The sequence below is a fragment of the Ursus arctos genome, unplaced genomic scaffold (assembly GCF_023065955.2).
Source record: "Ursus arctos isolate Adak ecotype North America unplaced genomic scaffold, UrsArc2.0 scaffold_20, whole genome shotgun sequence".
Classification (NCBI taxonomy): Eukaryota; Metazoa; Chordata; class Mammalia; order Carnivora; family Ursidae; genus Ursus; species Ursus arctos.
The window spans coordinates 47,249,992-47,273,526 of record NW_026622875.1 but is presented as its reverse complement, the minus strand read 5'-3'; the positions used below and the strand labels follow the sequence as shown (position 1 = coordinate 47,273,526).

At 49.8% G+C, this 23,535-nt stretch overlaps 1 protein-coding gene across 16 annotated transcripts in view; it reads left to right on the top strand.

The window, feature by feature from the left end:
* Positions 1-23,535, top strand: part of TRAK1 (trafficking kinesin protein 1) — a 180,451-nt gene that overhangs the window by 123,212 nt on the left and 33,704 nt on the right. For all 16 annotated transcript variants that reach the window (XM_026496797.4, XM_048215966.2, XM_048215967.2 and 13 more), the window contains 3 exons: positions 13,203-13,279; positions 21,013-21,129; positions 23,376-23,476. In XM_026496797.4, the coding sequence (XP_026352582.2) occupies positions 13,229-13,279; positions 21,013-21,129; positions 23,376-23,476 (269 nt within the window). In that variant the 5' untranslated portion in view covers positions 13,203-13,228. The remainder of the gene's footprint in view (positions 1-13,202; positions 13,280-21,012; positions 21,130-23,375; positions 23,477-23,535) is intronic.

Genomic DNA, 23,535 nt, shown 5'->3' with positions numbered 1-23,535 from the left:
GCTCTGTGCTGAGGCCCGGTTCCTCGCCCGACCCTTCCACAGAGGAGATGGTGGAGGTAAAAGAAGTGCCCTGTAATGGGGATTATGTGTTAGTCAGGTTCCTGGAAATGCTCAGGGGGAAAGGCATCCGTGTGCCCTTGTAGGTTTACCTGGATCAGCGGATGTCCCTTACAGCTGTGGAACCCAGTGTGTGGCCCATGTGCCCACATCACCTGGGTACTGGTTAGAAATGCAGACTCTCAGGCCCCAGACCCACTGAGTCATAACCCATCTTTTAACAAGATCTTCCAGGGATCCCTGTGTAGATGAAAGTGTGGGGTGAGCAGTCGCCGTAAAGCATAGTAAGATGATTTTAGAAACCAGTCATTGAACCATATGATTCTAAATTAAAGGCTACACAAGGTTCTGGAGCAGTCTTATAGCCTAGTCAAGAGAAGAAAAAATTGTGTATTGCAAATATTTCCTATATCTATATATTTTTTTAAGATTATATTTGTTCATTTGACAGAGAGAGATAGGCAGGCAGAGGCAGAGGGAGAAGCAGACTCCCTGCTGAGCAGGAAGCCTGATGTGGGACTTGATTCCAGGACCCCGAGATCATGACCTGAGCCAAAGGCAGACGCTTAACAAACTGAGCCACCCAGGCACCCCCCCCCAATATCCATATTTTTAACTTTAAGGAAAAAACTGTGAGCCAGAAGATGATGAGACCCAGTGTTCGTTGTGTGCTTACTGCGTGTGCCAGGCACCATTCTAAGTACTTTATATGGATTTGTACATTTAATCCTTAAAACAACATTATGAGGTTAAGTTCTGTTATAATTTCCATGTCACAGGTTTGTAAGAGGGAACTTACGTGACCTTGTCCAGAGTCATAGAGCTAGTAAGTGATTTCAACCTGCGTAGAACGGCTCAAGGCCGGCTGCTCTTCAACCATTATACTAGCAGTTCTCAAAGTGGGGTCCCTGCCCGGTAGCATCAGCATCACCATCACCCAGGATTGTGTTAGAATTGCACCTTCTCCGGGCCCTGCCCCAGACCTGCTGAGCCAGAACCCTGGGGTGGGGCCCGGCAGACTGGGTTTTAACACGCCCTCTGGTTGATTCCGATGTACATTGTCCTATGCTGGTCCACATTTCATAGATAACCACGGGTGTTGGTTCACAACCCTGTCCGGAGCTTCCCGGGTGTAATCTGAAACCCGCCCCCATTCCCCATGGGTAGGGAGAGATGAAGAAGGAGGCAGGCCACTCCAGATTGGTGGGGGGCAGGTGTTATAAGCAAAGAGAACTTTCATAGGAGGCTTGCCTTGGGTGGCTGAAAGACAGTGGCTCCCCACACCTGCCTGCCAAACCTTAGAAGATTCTATAGAGGCTTTAACTGGGTTTAGTCATGTATACCACTCAGGTGTTCTCAACACCACATCACCAACTCAAGGCTGTGACCTTGGAACAGCCTCTGGGATCAGGAAAGGCCAGCCGAACCCACATTCCAAGGATAGGGAGGGAGTAGGGAGCCTCTGAGTGCCCTGGGCCAGCTCACAGGTCAACTGACGGAGGTCACATCTTTTTGTTGGCATCCCCCAACGCGTGTCCCCTACTTTAAGATCACATTCAAGGGGGGGCATTGCTCTGTATTTGCCATCTCCCAACAGACTTAAATTCTCTTCTCTTTTGTCCCTTCCCATTCCATCTCCTTCCTTTCCCCAATAAAATGTTTCGGTGTCCTGGAGGGGTGAAGTGTTAATAATAGTTTTAGGACAGTAAGCTCAAAAGAAAGACACCTTCTTGCCAACGTGCTGTTTTCTTTGTAAAGTCGAATTCACAAGACTGGCTCCTGGCCTGAAGGAAGACTGGAGCATAGATCAGAAGCTGGAGGTTTGGCTTGGCAGGTTTGGTTTCTGTAGCCAGTCCTGTGTCCCAGAGCAAGCCACTTGCAGGGCAGGCCCTTGCTTTTCTCCGACGCTGTCATACCGCCTGTGTCTTAGTTAATGGGAAGCAAGTCCTGCATGTGGAAGAAAATGCTCTTGAATAATGAAATTATGTGCAGGATGTGGACATAACTGTTCCCTGGATTCTGAGCTGGTTTAGGTGGTTTTCTTCCCTGTTAATGATCTATAAGAGGTGCTGGGTTGCTTTGGTAGCTGTGGATTCAGGACACATTTATTCTCTTCAGGTCACCTTGACGGGGTGACAGGCACTTTCTAATGTCACCCTTTAACCTGCAAAACAGCCTTTGAAATAAATGCTATTCCCATTTGTAGTCAGAGCAACTGAGGTAAGCTGGGTTGTCCCTGTCCCGGGTCCCACCACCATCACCCTGCCCGGGGTCTGCCTTCCAGCACAGCCAGGCACGAAGCTAAGGGTGTGGAGGCCTTCCCTGGCATCATCTCATGTAATGGTTCTAACCCACAAGGTGGGTGCTCACAGGGGGCCGGGACTCCCAGGAGAAGCAGCTTGCTCCCACCATGCAGCTGCAAGGGGCGGCTTGGCTCTCAGTTGAGAAAGTGTCTGGGCTCTGTGTCTTCTGGCCCCTGAGGACTTGAACAGCATAGGAACAGAACTGACCTAAAGCAGATTCTAGCTGCATGGCCTTCTTGAAGGAGGCCTCTGCTTGTTTGCGCAGTCCCCTCTGCTCGGGGTGGGAGCGGGCAGGGAGCAGGGCTCAGTGCTGCTGGGCGTGAAGTTGCAGGTCGTGCCCCCTCCTCGCCAAGCAGGGCGCTGGCGCCGGCACAGGAAAACCCTGGCCAAGAGGGAATTTTTGTGGTTGTTTCCTTGTGGTTTTCTGTGCAGCAGATTCCCACCATTTTCTTAAGGGAGTGTCTAAGGGAGCCTGATTTCGTAATTTTTTCTCATCTGGACACCCCCGAGGCTGTTACCCAACTGCAAGATTCCTCACCCGATTCCTGGCAGGTGGCAGGACTGGAAAAGAGCATATGGAATTCTCTGGGGTTAACTCGGTGCTCTCATAGCATGTTTTGGTTTCCTGAGCCCACCGGCTGCGCGAAAGCCTGTGTCCCGTCCTCAGAGGTGGCCGCTGATGGCCAGGATGGAAGGGGCCACCTCAGTCTTTTGCACAAAGGGCAGTTTTCAGGTGTTGAGCACTAACCAGAAATTATCATCTGGAAAAGCAGAGATCTCAGAGAAAACCACAATTGGCAGTGGGAACCTAGCTGGAGCTTGATGGAGAGCCCGGGGCCGGCCCCATGGGACTCTGTGCAAAGCCGCACCCTGCTGGGCTGTGCACGCTCTCCAGCTGATTCCAAGGCGAAGCCTGAGAGGCAGCACCAACAGCACATTCCTCCAGTTTGCGATGGAAATCCCAGGCTGCTGGTGGGGGGGCTGGGCTGCGTGGAGAATGGCTGGAGGGGAGGTGGTTGTGATGTCTGCGCCAGAGCAGGCGCCGTCAGGGTCCCACCCGTGTCTGTGTTGACACAGGGTGGCCAGCAGCATGTGAGCGAGCCGTGTAGCACTCTCTCCTGTAGGTCATGCATGAGGAAGGAGCTGACCCGGCTTATCAGTACTGGCCTCAGCATTGTTTGCTCATGGTGTTCGTGACCTTGATCTCCAGCCTGGGGTTTGGTTGGTGGTATCCATGGCCACCCCACGCAGGCCTCCAGTGATGTCATTTGCTTGGGGTGGTCCTCTTCCTGGGGTGCAGGTACCAGCATAACCCCAGGGCTGGTCAGGGCCAAGCCTTTTGGGGTCCCCTTGCTGCTCTGCCTACTTCTGGCATCTGTCCCCTGACCCCTTGCCATCCCCAGTCTTCGTGTATCTGAACTCCCAACAGCGCCTCTCACCTGGCGCTTCCTGCTTGCTCCTCTCCGTGATGCTCGTTTGTGCAAGCACCTTACCTGCTTGAGAGAGAGAGATTCATGTATTCACTCAGCAGACAGTGGTTAAGCACGCCTTCATGGGGGTCACACTGATCAGGCATGATAGCTCTATGACCTTGGGCAGTTTCTTCATGTCTAAAGGGTGGAGAGCAGTAATACTTTTCTCCTAGGATGAATGTAAACACTGAAGGAGGTGACAGCCATCCAGCAATTGGCGGAGTGCCAGCACGGGGAGCGCCGTCATCAGTGAGCCATTGCTAGCCACCAGGTTAGCCCTCAGTAGATATCCCGATGATGGAAGGACACCAGAGATCAGCACTGAATGTTCTAGCCTGGGGTGGGGTGGATGATTAAGGCGCCCAATAGACCACGGTTATGTCCTTGGACAAGCCACTTGGCCTCTCTCCCTGTCTGGTGTGTTAAGTGGGGATCATGTTTATGTTATGGAACTCTGCTGGGTTTTAAGTGAAATAGTCCAGTCCGTTGTAAGATGCCCAGGGTAGCAGTTGGCATGTTGGGGAGACTCAGTAGTCCTTTTGTTTCTTCTTCCCTGCCTCTTCAGGAACTTCCCGTGGCGCTCTGCTCTCGGCCCACCTGGTGGGGAAAGTGAACCAGTAAGACAGTCACACTAGCATTGTAGTTAACGCTGCTGACGAGCAGTTCAGTGTAGCCAGACTGTACTGTCAGGTCCCTGCTGCCCCTCCTCCACCCCAGTTCACAGACGGGGCGCCACGCAGACGCTGGTGGTGGCCGGACAGACTGCTGTTGTAGCGGGCTGGCCTCTGCCACCACACCGTCCCTGCGTCCAGCTCCGAGGCTGCTGTGACACACCAGCGCCTTGCACCGAGACGAGTGGCGGCCTCTGTCGGCCCATTTGGTTCTGGCTTGAGAGCACAGCTGCTTATTAGTTGATGCCTTCTTGAACACTGCTTCTTAGCAGTTTCCTGCATCATCCCTTTGTGTCACATTGGACTTAAGACTGCCCTTTTCCAGATGGCTTCTTTCCTACCCCCACTCCCCAGGGAGCTGGGAGGGGATGGGAGGGGAGGGGAGGCGATTCTCTGGGACATTAGTTTATCTTGGGGCAACAAGATATACTCCGGGGCTTTTACGTTTTCACCCGTCTCTGGGGTGTTGGTTACATGAGCCTTTCTTTCCAAAGACTGGTCTGGGAGAAAACAAAATCTTCATCTTTTTTGAGCACCAATTACGTGTGTCCCCAAAGAAGACGCTCCACTGCCTTCATGTGACTTCCATAGCCCAGGTGGGAGGGAACGTGGGCCATTTGTAAGAATTACCTTCATTATGGCCTTGGCCATGGCCATTTTTGGTAGGTCCTCACTCTATTCCTACACCCACTTCAAGGGCTGCATCAAAATAGTTATTTCATTTGTTTGTTTTTCAAACCAAATAATGTGTGTCTTATGGGTCTTAGTAGTTACTCCACTTGGGCTGTTGGGCCAAGTCTAAATTATTTTGAAGATAGGTGAAGGACAACAGCTATGCCAGAGACGAGGCTCTAGCTTGAGAGAAGAGCGCAAGCATCATGCCTGGGAAAACAGTCCAGAGCCCTTCTTTTCAAAAACTGGACCGAGGTGGCCTTTGGTTTCCTTACTGATGTTATCACCTGTGCAAATTTTAATGACAGTCATCTAAGCAAACGTGCTCTCTGTGGGGCGGGCTAGTACATGTGTGTGCTTTGCCGGTTTTGGGGTGGGGATTGCCATTGCTAAGTTGTTGCTGTCTGAGTGCACCACTGTGATCTGGGGAAGGCTCAGTCAGGGATCGAGGTAACAAAAGAAGGCTTTTACACTGCTATGTAGTGGGGCAGTGGTTGGAACAGAGTCTGCGTATTTCCAGTATTTTTAGTTGCGTGTTGTTTGGTAACTTAATATATTGACGTATAACTTACATACCTTAAAACTCAGCTGCTTTAAAATGGACAGTGTAATGCTTTCTTTCTTTTTTCTTTTTTCTTTATTTGGCAGAGAGCAAGCAAGCACAAGTAGGGGGAAAGGGCGAAGCAGACTCCCCACTGAGCAGGGAGTCCATTACAGGACTCGATCCCAGGACCCTGGGATCATGACCTGAGCCAAAGGCAGACGCTTAACCGACTGAGCCACCCAGGCGCCCCCAGTGTAACACTTTTGAGGAAATTCTCAGAGTTGTACCACCATCACCCTAGTCCAGCTCTAGAACATGTGTCTGCCTTTCCCCATGTGAGCTCCCCCATGCCCGCTCACGGCTAGTCCCATTCCCACTCCCAGCCGCGGCCACCACTAAGCTGTTTCTGTCTCATTTGCCTGTGTTGGATACTGCGTCGGAAGGAAGCCTACAGTGTATGGTCTTTTGTGTCGGGCTGCTTCTGAGCGTACGGTCGTTGAGGTCCCTCCACGTGCTGCGTGTACCAACCCCTCATACCTTATCACGGCTTTGTAGCTTGCCAGGGGGCAGACGTACCCCATTCTGTTTATCCGTTCACCAGGAGAGGGTCATTTGGGTTTGTTTCCACTTTCTGGCTATCATGAGTAATGCCGCTGTAAACATTTTTGTACAAGTTTTGTATGGACGTAGGTTTTTTTTTTCTCTTGGACAGGGGCGTAAGGGACTTGTAAAGTGTGTGACCTTAGGCCATTCATCTGATTTCTCAGAGCCTGAGTTTCCCTGCCTTAAAGTGTGGGGACACATGTGTCTAACCCACCAGCACTGTCACTGGCTGAGGTACGCAGGGGGTGCTGCCATGTGGCTGGGGCAGAATAGCCATTTAAAGATGTCCCCCTGCCTTTGGGGCGCCCGGGTGGCTCAGTCGTTGAGCATCTGCCTTGGGCTCATGATCCCAGGGTCCCCTGTTCAACAGGGACCCTGATTCTCCCTCTCCCTCTGCTCCTCCCCCCAACTTGTGTTCTCTCTCGCTTTCTCTGATTGCCCTCTCTCTCTCAAATAAATAAATTAAGAAAATAAAGATGTCCCCCTCATCAAAATGCTTTGCCAGATTGGCCCAGTCTGGGAGTCTGCTAGCTGTCTTCCAAGGGAAGGCTGGCTGGGAAGAGTGCAGTTTTTACAGTGGTGGACTGTTGTCCTGCTGGGCCATGGGGAGGAGCAGGAATGCCCCAGATGGAGAAGCAGGCGAGGGACAGGCCCTGCAGAAGGAAATAGGCATATGTGGCACCAAGCCAAACCAAATTCAAAAACGCACAGACAAAGCTTTAAATGACATTTATTTTGTAATGCCTGGAAACTTAGCACCAGTGGGGGACTCACTTAGAATTTCACGGGTGTGGAGGGAATCTTTTTAGCCTGTGGCTTTCAGGTTCTGAACTTTCCACCCCTTGCCGGGGGCAGGGCAGACAGTAGGTACTTACCCAGTTTACTTCCTGGAGGATCGGGGCCAACCGTAGGGATGCTTTTTCAACTGACAACTGCTGTTACTGGTCACAGTGAGAGAGGGATAACCCACTGATTTGTGGACCATTGTCTCGGACACCTAACTGCCAGCGCCTGTCTAGACTGGGCATATTGAAAGCTTATTCAGTATGGTTAGGGTTCTTATAAATATTATAGAAAATAAAATTTACTTTTAAAAAGTTGTAAGGTAAGAGGAGGAATTATCAGGGAGGGGACTGGAATCACGTTAGAAAGTTGAAAAGCTGTGTTTTCATTACTTCAAGAAATGGTCTGTGAATAAGCTAGAACGTAAGCCAAACGACCCAAATGCAAAGAAAATGGGCAGTCATGAATATCTTCTTTCTATTCATGGATGCTGGTGACTTGGTCTTTGTGCTATAAGGGAGCAGTGTCTCCTGAGGTCTTGGTGCACACACCCACCCACCCACCCACACATACACACAAACACACACACATATATATATTTATAATTTAATTGTATATATATGTGCACTTATGCCTGTATACACACACATATTTGTATGGGTGCAAAATATTCATTCATTTATTTGCTCCAAAGATATGTAAAACTGACATAGGAGAAATGTCATCAAAATTAGGTGAAGAAGTGAGGAGAGCTAATCTTTCACACAACTTTAGGAGAATCTTTCCACCACAGTGCACTATGTAAGTGAGCAGTGAGGGCTGCCAGCCATAGTTTCTGGGAGAAGTCTGATAAGGCCAAAATGTCAAGGGGGCCTTGTAGAGCCGGTTGATGTGATGAGAAGGCCCGGGTTCCTAGGGAGAGCAGGTTGTGTGCTGGAACCTTCTTGCCCTCCACTTCATTGCTGAGGCCTGCCATTCTGCATCTGACTGCCTGCCCCGGCGGCTCCACTGCCTGCCCCACCCCTGCCCACTTCTCCCACTGCTGCCCCGGGGCTCCCTCCCATGCCCACGTCTGGTCTGACCATGGAGCCCCACACCCCCACCCCTGCTGCCCCTGGCCCCATTGGTTTCTTTCCTGCAGGGGTTTCTTTTGGGCTTCAGGTGGTCACCCCGAGCTTCCCACTGGCTGCTTATCCTTCGCATCAGGCAGGGACTCATCTCTCTTCAGGGCCTGATCTCTGTAGATACTGGGGATTTGTTGACTGCCATCTCACATCTGTGAACCGGAGCTGAAACATGGCTGCCAGCATTTATTCTCAAAATTGTTTTGGGCACGGTTTAATTTGCATAAAGTTTGCGTTCCTGATTTTCAGCCAAAGCCGCCGGCCCCCCTCCCTCAGAGCTGTACCCTCTTCCCTCCCTCAATTAGCTGACGGCCCAGTACAGGCCTCCCTCTCTCTGCTCAGCCAGCCCAAGGCCACTCATTCCAGTCTGGCTTCACAATTCCACCTGCCCACCCAAGGACAGGCACTGGATTCTTTTCTCATTGCAAACCATGATTAGCTCCTCCTGCTCCTGGGAGGGTATTCCTCCTGCGGTGGGCCCTCTGCCTGTCACGTTATTCCCATGCTGACCTTAGCCACTGTCCCCTTTGCCTGTGACTGAGCTAGGACAGCCCCTTCGTGCTTCTGACCTTCCGTTGCATGCACCTGTTTTGCCAGGGGACAGTAGGCCTAGGAGATGGAGTGCTTGTGTCCCCTCTGTCCAGGTTGATTTACCTCCCACCCCTTCTGGTCTCTTAACTCTCCCAAGAGACCACTCCTCTCCATTTTCACAGCCATTTAGGATTGCCTTGGGTTAATCAACGGTCTTGACCACCGCTCCCCCTCATTTCTCTGTACTGTAGCCAGATTTTTTTTTTGAAATACAGCTCTTACGTGGACTCTCCCTCTTTGAGAACCCTCCAGTGGCTTCTGCTGTCCCATCATGGAAGTCCAGACTCCTTAAAGAGACTTGCCAGGCCTCACACACCCTGCGCCCCTGCCTGGCATTGCCCGGATGGAGCACATGGGCAGCCTGTTTTCTGTGTGCCTCGGAAGGGGCAGGTCTCCTGTCCTGGTCGGCACAGAGCCTGCTGCACGTTTGATGTTGCGAGAGGGGAGCTACATGTACGGTGTATCTGCTTTGCTACCGTAGGCGTGTTATGCTTCTTTTTCTAGGACTTAGACCCTAGTTTTTTTCATATTACTATAGAGGTTTATGGCTGTCCTTTTACTTCAGTGTGTGTTTGTTTTTTGAACATCCTTTGGAAGCGGATTGATTTGCTAGCTCTCCCTTGGTCAGAACTGGAGCCTCCCTTTGGAATGTTGTTCCCATGGAGAGAGAAACAGGACCATGGTTTCTTATAGATTAAATATCTAGAAAGTCGGTGCTTGGAAGGTGCAGCCTGTACTTGTCTTACTGTTTAAAGGTTGGTCCTTTTCCCACCTCGTTGTTCTCACCCCTGCCCCCTCATTTCCTGGAAGAAAAACCCAAGACACACAACTACAAGGCTTATCTGGAGCCCCATGACCTTGGTAGAGTCTCCTATAGAAACCTAAGCCTTAGAGCCCCGGCGCTGGGGATCTCTCCCCTATACCACAAATGCTCCTCACTCTGTTTCTGCTTCCTCAATGTTGTTGATGTGTGCTGGCCTCAGCCTCGCCCTTGTATCCTCTATGGCTCCCTAACTCAGGACGTGAGCCAGACTGGCCTACGTGCAGTCCTTGCCATGCAGCCTCCTTTGCCACAACCTTGGTCGGGTCCTTAACGTCTCAGTTTTCTTTTTTTTTTTCTTTTTAAAGATTTTATTTATTTATTTGACAGAGATAGAGACAGCCAGCGAGAGAGGGAACACAAGCAGGGGGAGTGGGAGAGGAAGAAGCAGGCTCATAGCGGAGGAGCCTGATGTGGGGCTCGATCCCATAACGCCGGGATCACGCCCTGAGCCGATGGCAGACGCTTAACCGCTGTACCACCCAGGCGCCCCTTTAACGTCTCAGTTTTCTTATCTGTGGAATGGTCATCATGACAGCACCTACCCTGCAGGGTTGCGGTGAGGATTAAGGAAAAAGCACATTAAATCCCCAGACATAGCAGGGACTCTATGAATGTTAACAGCTGCCCCTGCTGGGAGTCTCTTCTTATATCAAAACTCACCATTTGCTAGCTGTATGACATCAGAGGAGTTAGTTAACCTCTCTGGGCCTCAGTTTCCCGTTTTAAAATGGGGTTAGTTTAAGTTCCTGTCTTGTCGTATTTATCGATAATCCGTATAGAGGGCTATTGAACATGGCCTGGCTATAGGAAGTGTGCTCAGTAAAGGTCTGCTGCTGCTGTTACTGATTTCTCTAAAAAGTTGCATCAGGGAGAATCCCAGGACCCTATAGTATAGTCAACTGTGTACTTTCTGAAAAATATTTTAAGTAATTTTTTCCCCTTCAGTACGTGGTCGCTACAAAAAAAAAAATTAAAATTTGTAATGCTATCTAAATGTCAGTATGTTTATGGCTTTCCCAATTTTCTCCCCTGTTTTTTTATAAGTCAGTACATCTTTTCCCCATTGGGATTATATGTATTTTTAAAAACATAACTGGAATAACAGTGCATGTCTTTTAATATCTCAGAGTCAACAGTGGTTTTTCATTTATGCTTCTGACTTCTGAAGCTGGGCGCTGTAAAAAGCGTGGGGACTTTTGGAAGGTCTCTATCTCACTCTGCAGCCCTGACTGTGAAAGATCACACCTGCCCTCCCGTCCCTGTGTGCGTGGTGACAATATGTGTCTGTTTAATGCGAGAAAACCACTGCTCCAAATGTACATCTTATTGGGTCAATGGTTAAAGCACGTTAAAGCTTTTTAAAAATTAGCTTTATAAAAGGAAACACGAAGGATCTTGTTGATGGTGGATACATGAACCTACACAGGTAATAGGATTGTTAGAGCTTACGAGTCACACACAGGTGCACACATGCACACTCAGTAAGAATTAATCTGGGGAAATCCGAGTCAGATTCATGGATTGTATCAAAGTCAGTGCCCTGGTTGTGATACAATTTTACAGAATTTTACCATTGCGAGAACCTGGGTGAAGGGTGTAAGGGATCTCTGTACTATTTCTTAAGTCTACATGTGATTATCTACACATGATTAATCACACATGATTAGTTGAAAAAATTAGCTTAAAAATTATTCTAGAGGAAAAAAGCAGCTCTGAATCCTGCTCTCTCCTGTTTGGGTGACATGGAGCCCGATTAAAGCATAGCCCCGTGTTCTTTGTCTCCACAACAGCGGAGGACTTGGTGCTCTGAGTTAAGAGGGTGGGTAGGCGCTAAGCAGCCCCCAGTCGCAATCCTGGTTTCAGCACAGAGCCCTTTTGTTCCTGCCGGGGTCTGGTTCCGGTTGATGAGCCTGGCATGCTGATGCTTGCCTGCCGGGCCAGGGGTCTGGGGGGCCTCCTGCGTCTTTTCCTGCAGTGCTGCCGCAGAGCAGTTGTCTGGCCTGAAAACTAACGCCTGCAGGGACGCAGGAATCTTTACTTAGTAAAGATTTCTCATGACCCCGAGCTAATGAACAAGTGACAGCAATTTCATCTGGCCTCCATCTCCATCAAAGTAAATTCTGATTTAAACCAACCCTTAACGAATCTCCCTCGCTTTTCCTAGCTGGACAGCCCCCACTGGAGGTGAGGGAAGGAAAGTGCCCGAGGCAGTGTACTTCTTTCCAGCTCCCAGAGAAGTGTCAGGTGGAGGAGAGAGCTGGCAGGGGGTTTCAGATTTGGAACCAGATTTCAGATCCCTTTAAGCTAGAAAATCATTCCAACGGATTGGATTTCTCTGAGCTCATTCACTAGGGTGATCTTTACTTGCATTTAATAAAATATTCAGAGAGACCTATTGCATTCGTGCTGCAGCTCGCCATTAGCAATGCTACAGAGGTTGGCTTAGTAATACACTTAATTCCCAACTGCCTTGCTTGGGCTGTTACTGAATGTGGGTCACTGTGAAAGCTGAACCAAGTCTTTGGCTCTTAAGGAATTATTTTGTAGAGTCTTAGTTATAAAGCGTTACCGGTGGCAAGTTTTAAAAAATTTTACACTTGGGTCCTAAACCCATTTACGTTCATTCCTCCCTCCACAGAAAAGCCCTGTGACACCCTTCTTGGTGTTTGTGGAATTGCAGATCGATTCCTTGTCATCGATTTAAAGTAAAACCACCCTGCGATTTTTCCGCAGACTAAAGCATTCTTTCGTTGCACGACCTTTTTCTCCAACAGAAGGAGAACAAAGACCCACCCGTCCTAAAGTGGCCTGCAGGCAGCCTCTTATGACCACAGACAATTACATATGTGGTGAAATAGCACTCCGTGTGCACGCATGCGCCTGTGTATGGCAGGAGTGTAATCAGCCTTTTGGGTGTTGGTTAAAAAGAACCTACGACCCTAGTTTCCATGGTAGGGAAACTGGTTGTCTAGCCTTAGAATGCAGGCCATTTGGGGGGGGGGAGGGGCTGTGCCATTATGAAACGGTCAGCTAAGATTGTTATTTAATAATTATACCAATAGCCACATTCCGAAGGATCCCACTCTGTCCCTGTGGTTGGGTCTCTGTGATTAGCGAGGTCCAGACCCTGTGATGCTTTCTGATCATTCACACACTGGTGGCTGTGCTGCTGACCCATTTCAGTTTGCTGAGTTTATATGAGGCCAGACCCCTTTCTACTCCAGCGCCTGGTCCTCTGTGCCACCGCTAAGAGCGCGTGCACACACAACACACACACACACACAGAGTTACAGACATAGACACACACACACACACACACACAGTATCAGAACCTTGCAGGATTGGAAGTTACCCCCTCCCCTGAGCCCCCTGAGGCTCTTCCCTGGAACTGGGAAGTGAAATCCAGTGGTGCTGAGCACAGTGTGGCTCGAACCCAGCAAAACCGGCGACCCGTTGTGCCCGACACACAGGCACGACTTGAAGGCCACTTTATTAGATGGGTTATTTGTTTGGCAGGTTTGTGACATCAGTAGCTCATTGCCACTTTTATTTCTTGCAGTTTTATGTGCTGAAAGAGTTGGCCAGATGACTAAGACGTATAATGACATAGATGCTGTCACTCGGCTTCTGGAGGAGGTGAGTGTTTCCGGGGAGGCAAAGAGCCATTTATGATTGACGGATTATAACTTACATTGATTATAGCGTACATTATTGTCTGTCTCAGTGAAGAATCCCCAAAATGGGGCCCTCTCGGGGTACAGGGCAGGGCCTTTACTTTTTGAACTGGTAGCTCTGCGGGTCTTTGTAGCTGTAACTTTGCACAAGGTACGTTAGGTTTTAAAAGGAATGTATTAATGACACCAAATAGGAATATTTGCTAGAATACCCAGTTTAAGATTTTTAAAAGCCCTGAAAGTATTTTGTAACACTCTATTTTAAGGGTATCCAAAAGTGTCAGAAAAATACATCATTATTATATCTTTGTAATTTTTTTGAACTTACCTCAGGTTCAGGGGATATTATGCAGCATAGAAATAATCAAAATCATCGTGGGGAAAAAAAATTAGGAAACTTGCTTAGAATTGGATGAGCTGCTGGTATTGGGACTCTGGTTTTCTCGGTTTCTTCTTAGCATTCTGTTGGCAGTTGAGAATCCCGGTGCTGTGCACACCACTACAAACTGATGAGCACCATATGTATACCCCCATGCCTAGAACCAGCCCGAACACAGCAAGTTCTTAGAGGTATATATTGAATAAATGCCCGTCTTTCAACGTTATCCGTCCTTAATGGCACTGGTGCTTAGACCCTCGTTTCTGCTCTGGAACCAAGACTGCCTTTGGGTCATGTTACCACTCATCAGCTCTTCTCCAGGAAAGGAGTAGAATAATGTGGGAGACACAGAAATCATTGTTGTCATTTTCAGCCACTGGTAGGACAAGGTTGAAACACAGGACCGAGCAGGAGTGGTGGGAGCCAGAGTTTGGGGAGGCATCTTTGTATCCCATTTTTTATGTCTCTCTTCCCCTGTGTTTTTCCCATCTGCACATCTAGTATTATCCCAGCTGCTCCGATGGCTGGACTCTTTGGATTCCCCCTGAGTTCCTCAGGGCTCACCTGCCCAGCCATCCATTCCCCTCCCTTCCTCCTGCAGCCAGCCCTCCACTCATGGACCCAGTTGGGTGGCATGTGGGCAGGAGCTGAGACTGCTTGGCCACCGGCGTGTCACAGCAGTTACCAACACCTAGGCCTCAAATAGGTGATGTTAGGTTTTTGGCTGTGTGATAGGACCATTGGGAGGCATTTTAGGGCATAGGCCTTCTGGTGGTGCTCCCGTTGCCACCATTATGGTGGCTGGCAGTAGGCACGTGGGAGGCTAGCTTGGTTGGCAGCACTAACTTTTGAAAATGGTTCCGGGGCGCCTGGGTGGCACAGCGGTGAAGCGTCTGCCTTCGGCTCAGGGTGTGATCCTGGTGATCTGGGATCGAGCCCCACATCAGGCTCTTCTGCTATGAGCCTGCTTCTTCCTCTCCCACTCCCCCTGCTTGCGTTCCCTCTCTCGCTGGCTGTCTCTATCTCTGTCAAATAAATAAAAAAAATCTTTAAAAAAAAAAAAAAAAGAAAATAGTTCCCACTATGTCCATTTCCCCCAATAGTGCCATGCTGTCCGGATCCCCTAGTAGTTCCAGCATCCACTCCTCACCCCACACCATTAGCCATCGGGTCTTCTGAGGGGGCTGTCTGGACCGTTCTTTTCATTCCAGGGCCACTCCACTCCATCAGCCCCCAGAGCCTCAGCAGGGAGTTTTCTGTTTCTCTCTGCAGCTGCCGCCATCCCAAGCCCACCATGGCCACTTTGCCACACCCCCCCCCCCTTAGAGACACCTAGAAGTCCTCACTGTGTCATCCAAAGCCACACACAAATCACATTCTGAAACCCCCTCCAGCTTGTCTCCAGGGACCTGCCCCGTCTTTCCCTGGCCTTGAGTGTTGTGCCGCAGGGCTCATGCGGACCTTCCAAGCTGACCATCACCACGGCCCCCGGGTGGTCTGTACCCCCGTGAGCCCCCAGCACAGGAGTCATCCTGCAGTTGCGTTTGTTCTGTTCACCCAGCTGGATTAGCCTAGAAGCTTTTCCAAGGTGGGGACCATGGCTGGGGGCGGGGGGTGGGAGTTCTCTTCCCTTTTAACCTTGGAAACAATAGGCCTTTTGTAAATGCCTGCCACGGCTGTCCTGCTTGTTATTAAGGGTAAATCGTTACTGAGAGCTGCGTGTTGTCCGTGCGTCGTCTCATCAGTTCTGCAGTAGCTCTCAGCTGTGGGTGCCACTGTCTCTCCCATCTCAGTGAAGGGACCTGAATCAGAGGACAGAAGCAGCCCAGGGCCACACGGTTGCTTTGCACCCCAGGCTGGTACCTGCAGCGCGTGTGACTCTTGCTTTTGGCTGGAGTGTTGACTGCCCTATTTATTTAGTGTTGGGGAATATAGTCTGCTGGCTGTCAGTGGGACATTTTAAAAACACAAACTGGGTCATATATTTTATGGGATGCTGCCTCTGTGAGTGTCCGCTGCCCGCAGTTCTTGGCTCTTGCCAAGTTGGAGCTGGTAGTGCCCGGTGATCCCTCCCAGGCCAAGACCTGTGTCTGCTTGGACGTTTGGGGATTGCTGCGGAAGGAGCCTGGGCCTGCAGCCCTTCGTGCAGATACTGGGTATCAGTAGTTCCCGTTCCCCCAGCTAATCTAAACAAGTGTCACTCCCCAGAGAGCATGCTGCCCTCTTTTTAAAAACCCTGAGCTGTCGAAAGGAATATTTGTGGGGCGCTTCCTTCAGGTGGCTTTGTTGTGCATTCTTTGTTCTATTTTTAGCCGCTTATCATGGCAGTGGTCTGTGTGTCCCTGTGTTTTATTTGTAATGTCTTCTTCTCCCTGTGCTGATAAGAACCGCCTCTGAGTCACCGCCTTTCTTTGGAACTAGGTGGGTTCCGGTTAAAGTCTAACTGCCTCGGTCACGTGACAGTTTGTACCGGGCTGTGTTTTGCTTGGCTTGGCTTTGGTTCCGCTTCCTCCAATCATTTGCTTTGGTTCGCAGGCCTGCCGCGTGCAGGGAGGGTGCTGGGCGGGGGTGTGCACAGGGTGCCAGAGCGCAGCCCGTGGCCAGCGGGGAGCTTTTGTTTCTGCCTCTAAGGGGAAGACCATTCCAGGGCTTGCCTTGTCTCCCTGCCTTTGGATTTACCTTTGGGCAGAACTTGCCTCCCTCCGCGCCCTCCCCCTCCAGTTTGGAGAGGGTTGTTCCGAGGGCCCCTTAGTCATGCATTTTATGCTGAGATTGGTGAATGAGATGAGTCAGTCGCGAAGTGTGGGAGGCGTGCTCTCCATCTCCAAGGGCTGTGTCAGACAGCACCAGCACCGCTGGCAGAAGGGGCTGAGCCAAGTCACAGTCTTTTTAAGCAAAGCACGGGCGGGAGGAGGGAGCGAGCAATTGGAATGAGCTTCATCCACCTGGCTGCAGTTTCCCGAGGAAGGAGGGAACCGGATCTTTCAATAGTTTATTTCCAAGGGCCTAAATTATTTATTTGTAGTCTCTCATTCTCACTGTAGTTTAACCCAATGGTCATTTCCTAGCTGGTTGCCTGTTTTCAGAAGTAAACATTTACCGTATGTTGGCTTGTTGTAATAAATGCCAATGTGTTCATTCACATTTATCCTCCAAGAGAAGCCCAACCGGTCTGTCCTCTTAGTAAAGAAAAACCAGAGTGACAACAATAAGTTTTTAGTTACTATAAATTTTAGATGAGCTGTTTTAGATAACTTTTTGTTTTAAAGATTTTATTTATTGGGGCGCCTGGGTGGCTCAGTTGTTAAGCGTCTGCCTTCCGCTCAGGGCTTGATCCCAGGGTCCTGGGATTGAGCCCCACATCAGGCTCCCTGCTCCGCTGGGAGCCTGCTTCTCCCTCTCCACTCCCGCTGCTTGTGTTCCCTCTCTCACTGGCTGTCTCTCTCTCTGTCAAATAAATAAATAAAATCTTTAAAAAAAAAGATTTTATTTATTTATTTGACGGGGCTGGGGGTGTACAAGCAGGGGGAGCAGCAGGCAGAGGGAGAAGCAGGCTCTCCACTGAGCAGCAGCCTGATGCAGGACTCGATCCCAAGACCCTGGGATCATGACCTGAGCTGAAGGCAGATGCTTAACTGATTGAGCCACCCAGACTCCCTAGATAACTTTTAAGTAATCTCCACACCCAACATGGGGTTCAAACTCACAACCCTGAGATCAAGAGTCACATGCTTTACCAACTGAGCCAGTCAGTGCCCCCCTAGGATAACTTTTAGACAAGACGTCACTTGTTTAATTTTTTCATTTCATCCATAAATAGTTTTGCTATAACTTCTTGCCTTTTTTTCCAGCAGAGAGTTTTATTTATATTACTATAAAGATTAGATTTTTGGTGTAGATGGGGTGAAAGCTGCCCCACTGTGGGGCAGGGAGGGTGAGCAGCACCCCAGGTCTGAGGTTTGGGGTGTCATGGGGAGGGGGAGGGGCTTCAGTGAGTGTATAGCCCATTTGTTTTTCTTCCCCTGACCATTGCTGTTGGGCTCTGGCCTTCGTGCGCCATGGGAAGCCCTCACCGTCCTTCGGGTGCTCCAGCTGGCCTTGCCCAACGGGCTTCCATAATTATAATTTTTGCTTGATTTCTTTGCCGTGGAGTCTGCCCACAGAATGTGGCCAAGGCATACAGAATGTCTGTGTTTGTTGGAACTTCGCATGACGCATGCCATGATGGATGCGTGATGTCATGTACACCAGCGAGGCCGTGAAGCCTCTGGCCTTAAGCGCTTGCTGGGTATTCAGTCTGAGAATTTGTTCTGGTAGACAGATTCAATAGACTTGAGTTAGATTTGCGGAGACCACTCTTTCGAAGAGAAATGGACACTGGTATTGCGGTTTTAATTGAGTGTTAGCCGGCTGAAACCATTTGCATGAGAGGCTAATTTTGAGTCAGCCTGGAGAGGTCGGTGCCCTCCCACCACTCCTTTGGGTCCTTTCCCCCACGTACCAAAGAAGCACACATGTTGAGTCTCAGAAGTGATGAAAGGCCGCTGAGCGAAGGACCGTCCTTGGAAGAGACAGTCGCCAGCATGGATGAGCACACAGATGAACATCTCGGTTCATTGGGCAGAGTCGCTGGTCCCCTTTGTTCCGTGGCAGGCGTACAAGGAGGCACACATTGCGGGAACGAGGTATTTGTGGCTCCCATGATGTGACGCCCGGCTGGCTTCTGGGGCAGCGGGGATGGCAGTGACAGGTTTCAGGACCGTAGGAAACAGGGAAGAGTGACCATCATCTGTGCGAGAGAGAGAGTGCCACATCCCCGTCAACTCCAGAGCCTTCCCAAACTGTACTTCCACCTCCATTGCTCGGCTCCTAAGGTGTGCTGCTAGGGCATGGAATTACTTGGTGGATGTAGAAGTTAGAAATAAAAACTGCCTGCCTGCCTGCCTGCCTTCCTTCCTTTTCTTCTTTCTTTCTTTTTTTTTTTTTTAAAGATTTTATTTATTTATTTGACAGAGATAGAGACAGCCAGCGAGAGAGGGAGCACAAGCAGGGGGAGTGGGAGAGGAAGAAGCAGGCTCATAGCGGAAGAGCCTGATGTGGGACTCGATCCCGGAACGCCGGGATCACGCCCTGAGCTGAAGGCAGACGCTCAACCGCTGTGCCACCCAGGCGCCCCTCTTCTTTCTTTTTTTTTTTTTTTTTTGATATCCTACAACTCTGAATCATAATGCTAGGAGATTTTTTCAAGGGCAGCTCAGCCAGTCGGCCCCACCAGCCCTCCCCATCGAACAGAGGAGAGAACCGGGTCCGAGGGGCATTCAGAGCCCAAGCTCATGGCTGTGGAGGAGAAGGGTTCGCCCTGAGCAGGTCAACTTTTGGCCAATACCTGCTGTAAGAAACGCATCTCAGGCTGTGACTCTGTACTCACATAAATAAATACATGACAAGCAAAAGCATAAACATGAAATAAGACCCTTATTCTGTTGAATGCACTTCGGTATTTCAATTTCATGCTATTGAATTTCATTTAAAACAAAATATCCGTTGCCATTATGAAAATGGTTGTCAGCCTCCTGACGGTTCATAACCTATGTTTGGGAAGAGCTAGCCTGGAGAGTGCCCGATGCTTGTTCAATGGAAACCATGGGTCCCAAGGCCATGTGGGTGGGTGGTTAGTAGCCAGTCAGAAGCTGAGACTCCTCCCCAGCTTTTTTTCCTGCTCTAAACTACATGTTCCTATTCATCTGCTTTTTACACCAGCTGGACAGAATAATTAGCAGAAGCTTCTTAAATGATTTTGTTTTCCAGAGTTCTCCTCCCCCTTGCTACAGGGGAGCAAGTTGAATCTAACCACAGTGACAAACAGTCTCTCGGGCACGGACGAGTCTGCCTTCGGTGCTGGCATCTCTCCTGCTGTCTGCACTCTCAGGGAACATCTTTCCTCCCACAGAGGCAGCTGCACCTTTATTTATTATGTTTTTTAAAGATTTATTTATTTATTTTAGAGACTACACAAGCAGGGGGAGGGGCCGAGGGAGAGAATCTCAAGCAGACTCCCTGCTGAGCGTGGAGCTCGACACAGGGCTCAGTCTCACAACGTGGAGATCGTGACCTGAGCCAAAATCAAGAGTCAGCTGCCCAACCGACTGAGCCCCCCCAGGCGCCCCAGCAGCTGTACCTTTATTCGCTAAAGATCTTCCCTTGTGTACCGCTCTGCTACATACAAGCGACGTCATCGGCTGAACTGCCAGAAACTCCTGTGTTCTTAACACAGGCTTTGTCTCTGAAGTAAGGCAGTTTTATGCATTATCTCATTTTGAAAGTATTTAAAAAATTTTTTTAAGTTTATTTTTTTTTGTAATCTCTATCCACAACATTAGGGCTCAAATTCCCAACCCTGAGATCAAAAGTCGCACACTCTTCCCACTGAGCCAGCGAGGTGCCACTTGAAGGTTTTTTTTATTTTTTTATTTTTTTTTTTTTTAATAAATCTAAGTACAGGCACATGGGTGGCTCAGTCAGTTAAGCGTCTGACCCTTGGTTCTGGCTCAGGTCATGATCCCAGGGTCATGGAATCCAGCCCCTCATCAGGCTCCATGCTGAGTGGAGTCTGCTTCAGATTCTCTCTTCCTCTCCCTTAGATCCTCCCACTTGTGCTCGCTCTCTCTCTCTCTCTCTCTCTCAAATAAATAAATAAATCAAAAAAAATTATAAAAGAATCAACCCAAGTATCCTCCATCAAGTAAAAGAAACATGCTATTGGATTTCAGAGTAACTTTGAACATTTGTGTTTCATATGAAGTAAATGTAAATAACTCGGTAAATTCCACCCTCGTCTGTTCTAACGAGCCTGCCTCCCTGCATCAGCTCTTGGCCGCATTGCAAGAGCACTGGAGTTTCTGTGCTCATTCATTCATCCAGCGAGCAGTTACTCTGAGTATTTCCATGCGCTGGGCCCTGGGGATACAATAGCGCAGGCCTCAGGTAGGCAGGTTGTCAAGTGATTTCACAGACACCAAAAGCAGCTGCGGAGAAATGTTTTTGGAAGCACGTTTCTCTTGTAGGAACAGAGACTTGTTTTCATTGGATTTTAAGGTTGTCTCCCATTGCCTGAGGTCTGCATAGCTCTTACACATTCTGGGGGCAGAGCGTTCCCCCTCTTTGAACAGGTATCAAACCTGGGTGTGTGGATGGTGAGTTATTAATACCCTTGTTAGTTCTAACCGCTCTGTTTTCCTCAGTTGACACTGAGCACTCTGGGTCCTTCAGGAAGCACAGGTGTTCTGAACGTCTGTTCTCACTTCTGCCTTTCGTAGAAAGAGCGGGATTTAGAACTGGCGGCTCGGATTGGCCAGTCGTTGTTGAAGAAGAACAAGACGCTGACGGAGAGGAACGAGCTGCTGGAGGAGCAGGTGGAATACATCCGGGAGGAGGTGAGCTGCTGGCCATGCCGTGGCTGGGGGGGTTGCGCTCAGGCCCCGCGCGCTGCCTGTCCCGGGGCGGCCACCTGGAGGCAGAAGGCTGCCTTCCTGCTGCTGCTGCTGTTCTGACAGTGTGGACAGCACCGGCTGGGGTAGCAACAGCCTCCATCTACCCACTAGGCCTGCTAGGTCCCCCCAGGCCTGGGTGTGTACTGGACCAACGCCAGTCCCCGTCCCCCGAGAGTCCAGATCTTCACCAAGGCTGGGAAAGACACTCAGCTCTCGGCAGGAGCGCACGCGGGCTAACACGGCAGTGAGCAGGGGTTCCTGGGGCACGTGGGCACAGGCAGGCCAGAGGGGAGCCCTGTCAGGAGGAGGCCAGCCTGTGCTGCAGGGTAGGGCAGCGATGGCACATTCTTCATTCCAATACAATTTTGTGTTTGTAAAACAAAACGAGAAAAATAGGCTGTATTGTCATTTTAAGAACCCTGTCATTTCCATGATACAAATCTTGGCTGAAGGGCATCGTTGGCAGGGGAGGGGGTCTGAATGCTTTGGGCTTATCTTAAGGGGCTGAGGTTTCCGAGGGCAACACTGGTTTTCTGGGAGGTTGTGGTGCAGGCAGGACAAGGAAGGCTCTGCAGAGTCGGATGGGGTCGCTGGAACAAGGCTGAGGAGTTAGAGCCTGGCCGTACTTTGTAGCTTCTTTCCCATCATCCTGTTCTTTTAACTGCGAATTTTAGCTGTGAGGACTTTCACTTGACCTTCTTCTTCTCCTGGTCTCCCTTATTTTCTATCAGAAACCTTCTCAGCGGGAAAGGAGGCCCTGACTCATGTCTCTTAGATGTATTCAGACCTTTTCCTCGTTGAAGCTGTTCCCAGCTATTGTTGCTTGGGTTTAGTAACAGTAATATTGATGAAACAGGGTTGCTAATATCTAAGAAAAGTTTTCATCCTGGGCGGCTTCCTTTGAAAGATGATATGGTAGAATATGGTCTTGTTTTGGAGAAGTCAAGTCGCCCCCTGCTTTCCTGGCACCCAGCATCATGACCTGACCTCCCCTTCTCTCAGGCATTAGAGCAGGCAAGGTCAGCCTGGCCTCTGAGCAGAGGACCATGCCGCCTGGGGAACCAGTAAATGGTCACCCACTGTCCTTTGGGTGCTGTTCCTCCACATGTCTGCCCTGGCCTGGGCTTCCCTCACCTCACACAAACAGCACCCACCTCTTTGGAAGTGGAAATGCCTCTTTTTCCTTGGAAAAGCTTTGAATGGGGAAGCTGTAACATGTTCCCCTTTGGCACGTCATTACATTGTCAGTCTAGATGTTGAAACTAAAGCTATTGTGTGCATAGAATTTGCTTCTCCATGGAAGACGTAAATACCCACATAGAATTTGCTTCTCCATGGAAGACGTAAATACCCACTGTGTTGTGTAGGAAATAACCGTAGCCCCAAATCAAATTAGAAACAAGAAAGAATGAAAACTAGATTGTAATTCTCGTTTACCGCACTGGATCCCTGTTCATCAGTAGTAAGCAGTGAAAGGGAAGTGAAAAATTTTATGGCACAGGTTTGTTTGCTTAAGATGTTAAGTATAAATCAGGAGACTTGCAAAAACTGTCCTAGTAATCTGTATGGCCACTTCCTGATGGCTGCCTCCTTTCTCTCCTATCTTGTGGTCAAGATAGCACAGAGCAAGGTCTGGCCAGGCTTGGCCGCGAGCCCTGTGAGGGTGTAGCAGTCACAGGGTGGGGTGTGAGTGTGCCAAGTGTGACAGCAAGGGTGGACAAGCTGCTTGTCGCTGCCCACCCAGAGCTGGCATCGCCAGGAGCCCGGTGGAGGGTGGCATTTGGTTTCAGCAGAAGTGAATGGCCTCTCCTTTCATTTGGTAACAGGACCTTTTTCTCTGGCCATTTGCCCAGCTGGTCATCTGGCTACTTGCAAAGCCCATATGCTGTCTTGCCCCCCACCCAACATCATTCTAGAGCCTTCTAGTCTCCTCTCACCTCCTCTCTGAACCAAAGTAAAAACTATAAATCTAGGCAGAGGGTTTTCTGTCCAAACACAGTTGACTGTATTTTTCTTCAGTGGGATCAAATGTAACCTCTTTTTCTTGAAAAGCACAAAACCAATGACATGCCTTCACTTTGGGTGAGGAGTTAAACGCGCGTTGTCCCCCAGCAGCAGGTGTTTGAACATGGAGGGGGCATTGTCCGCGCTCGGGGCTGAACGCCGGGCCCCCGGCCGTGTCTATGCAGGTGTCTCAGCTCCGGCATGAGCTGTCCATGAAGGATGAGCTGCTTCAGTTCTACACCAGCGCAGCCGAGGAGAGCGAGCCCGAGTCCGTGTGCTCCACCCCGTAAGTCACCGAGGGCCGTGTCTCTGGGGCTGGCCTTCGTCCGTGTCCTTGGAGTTGTC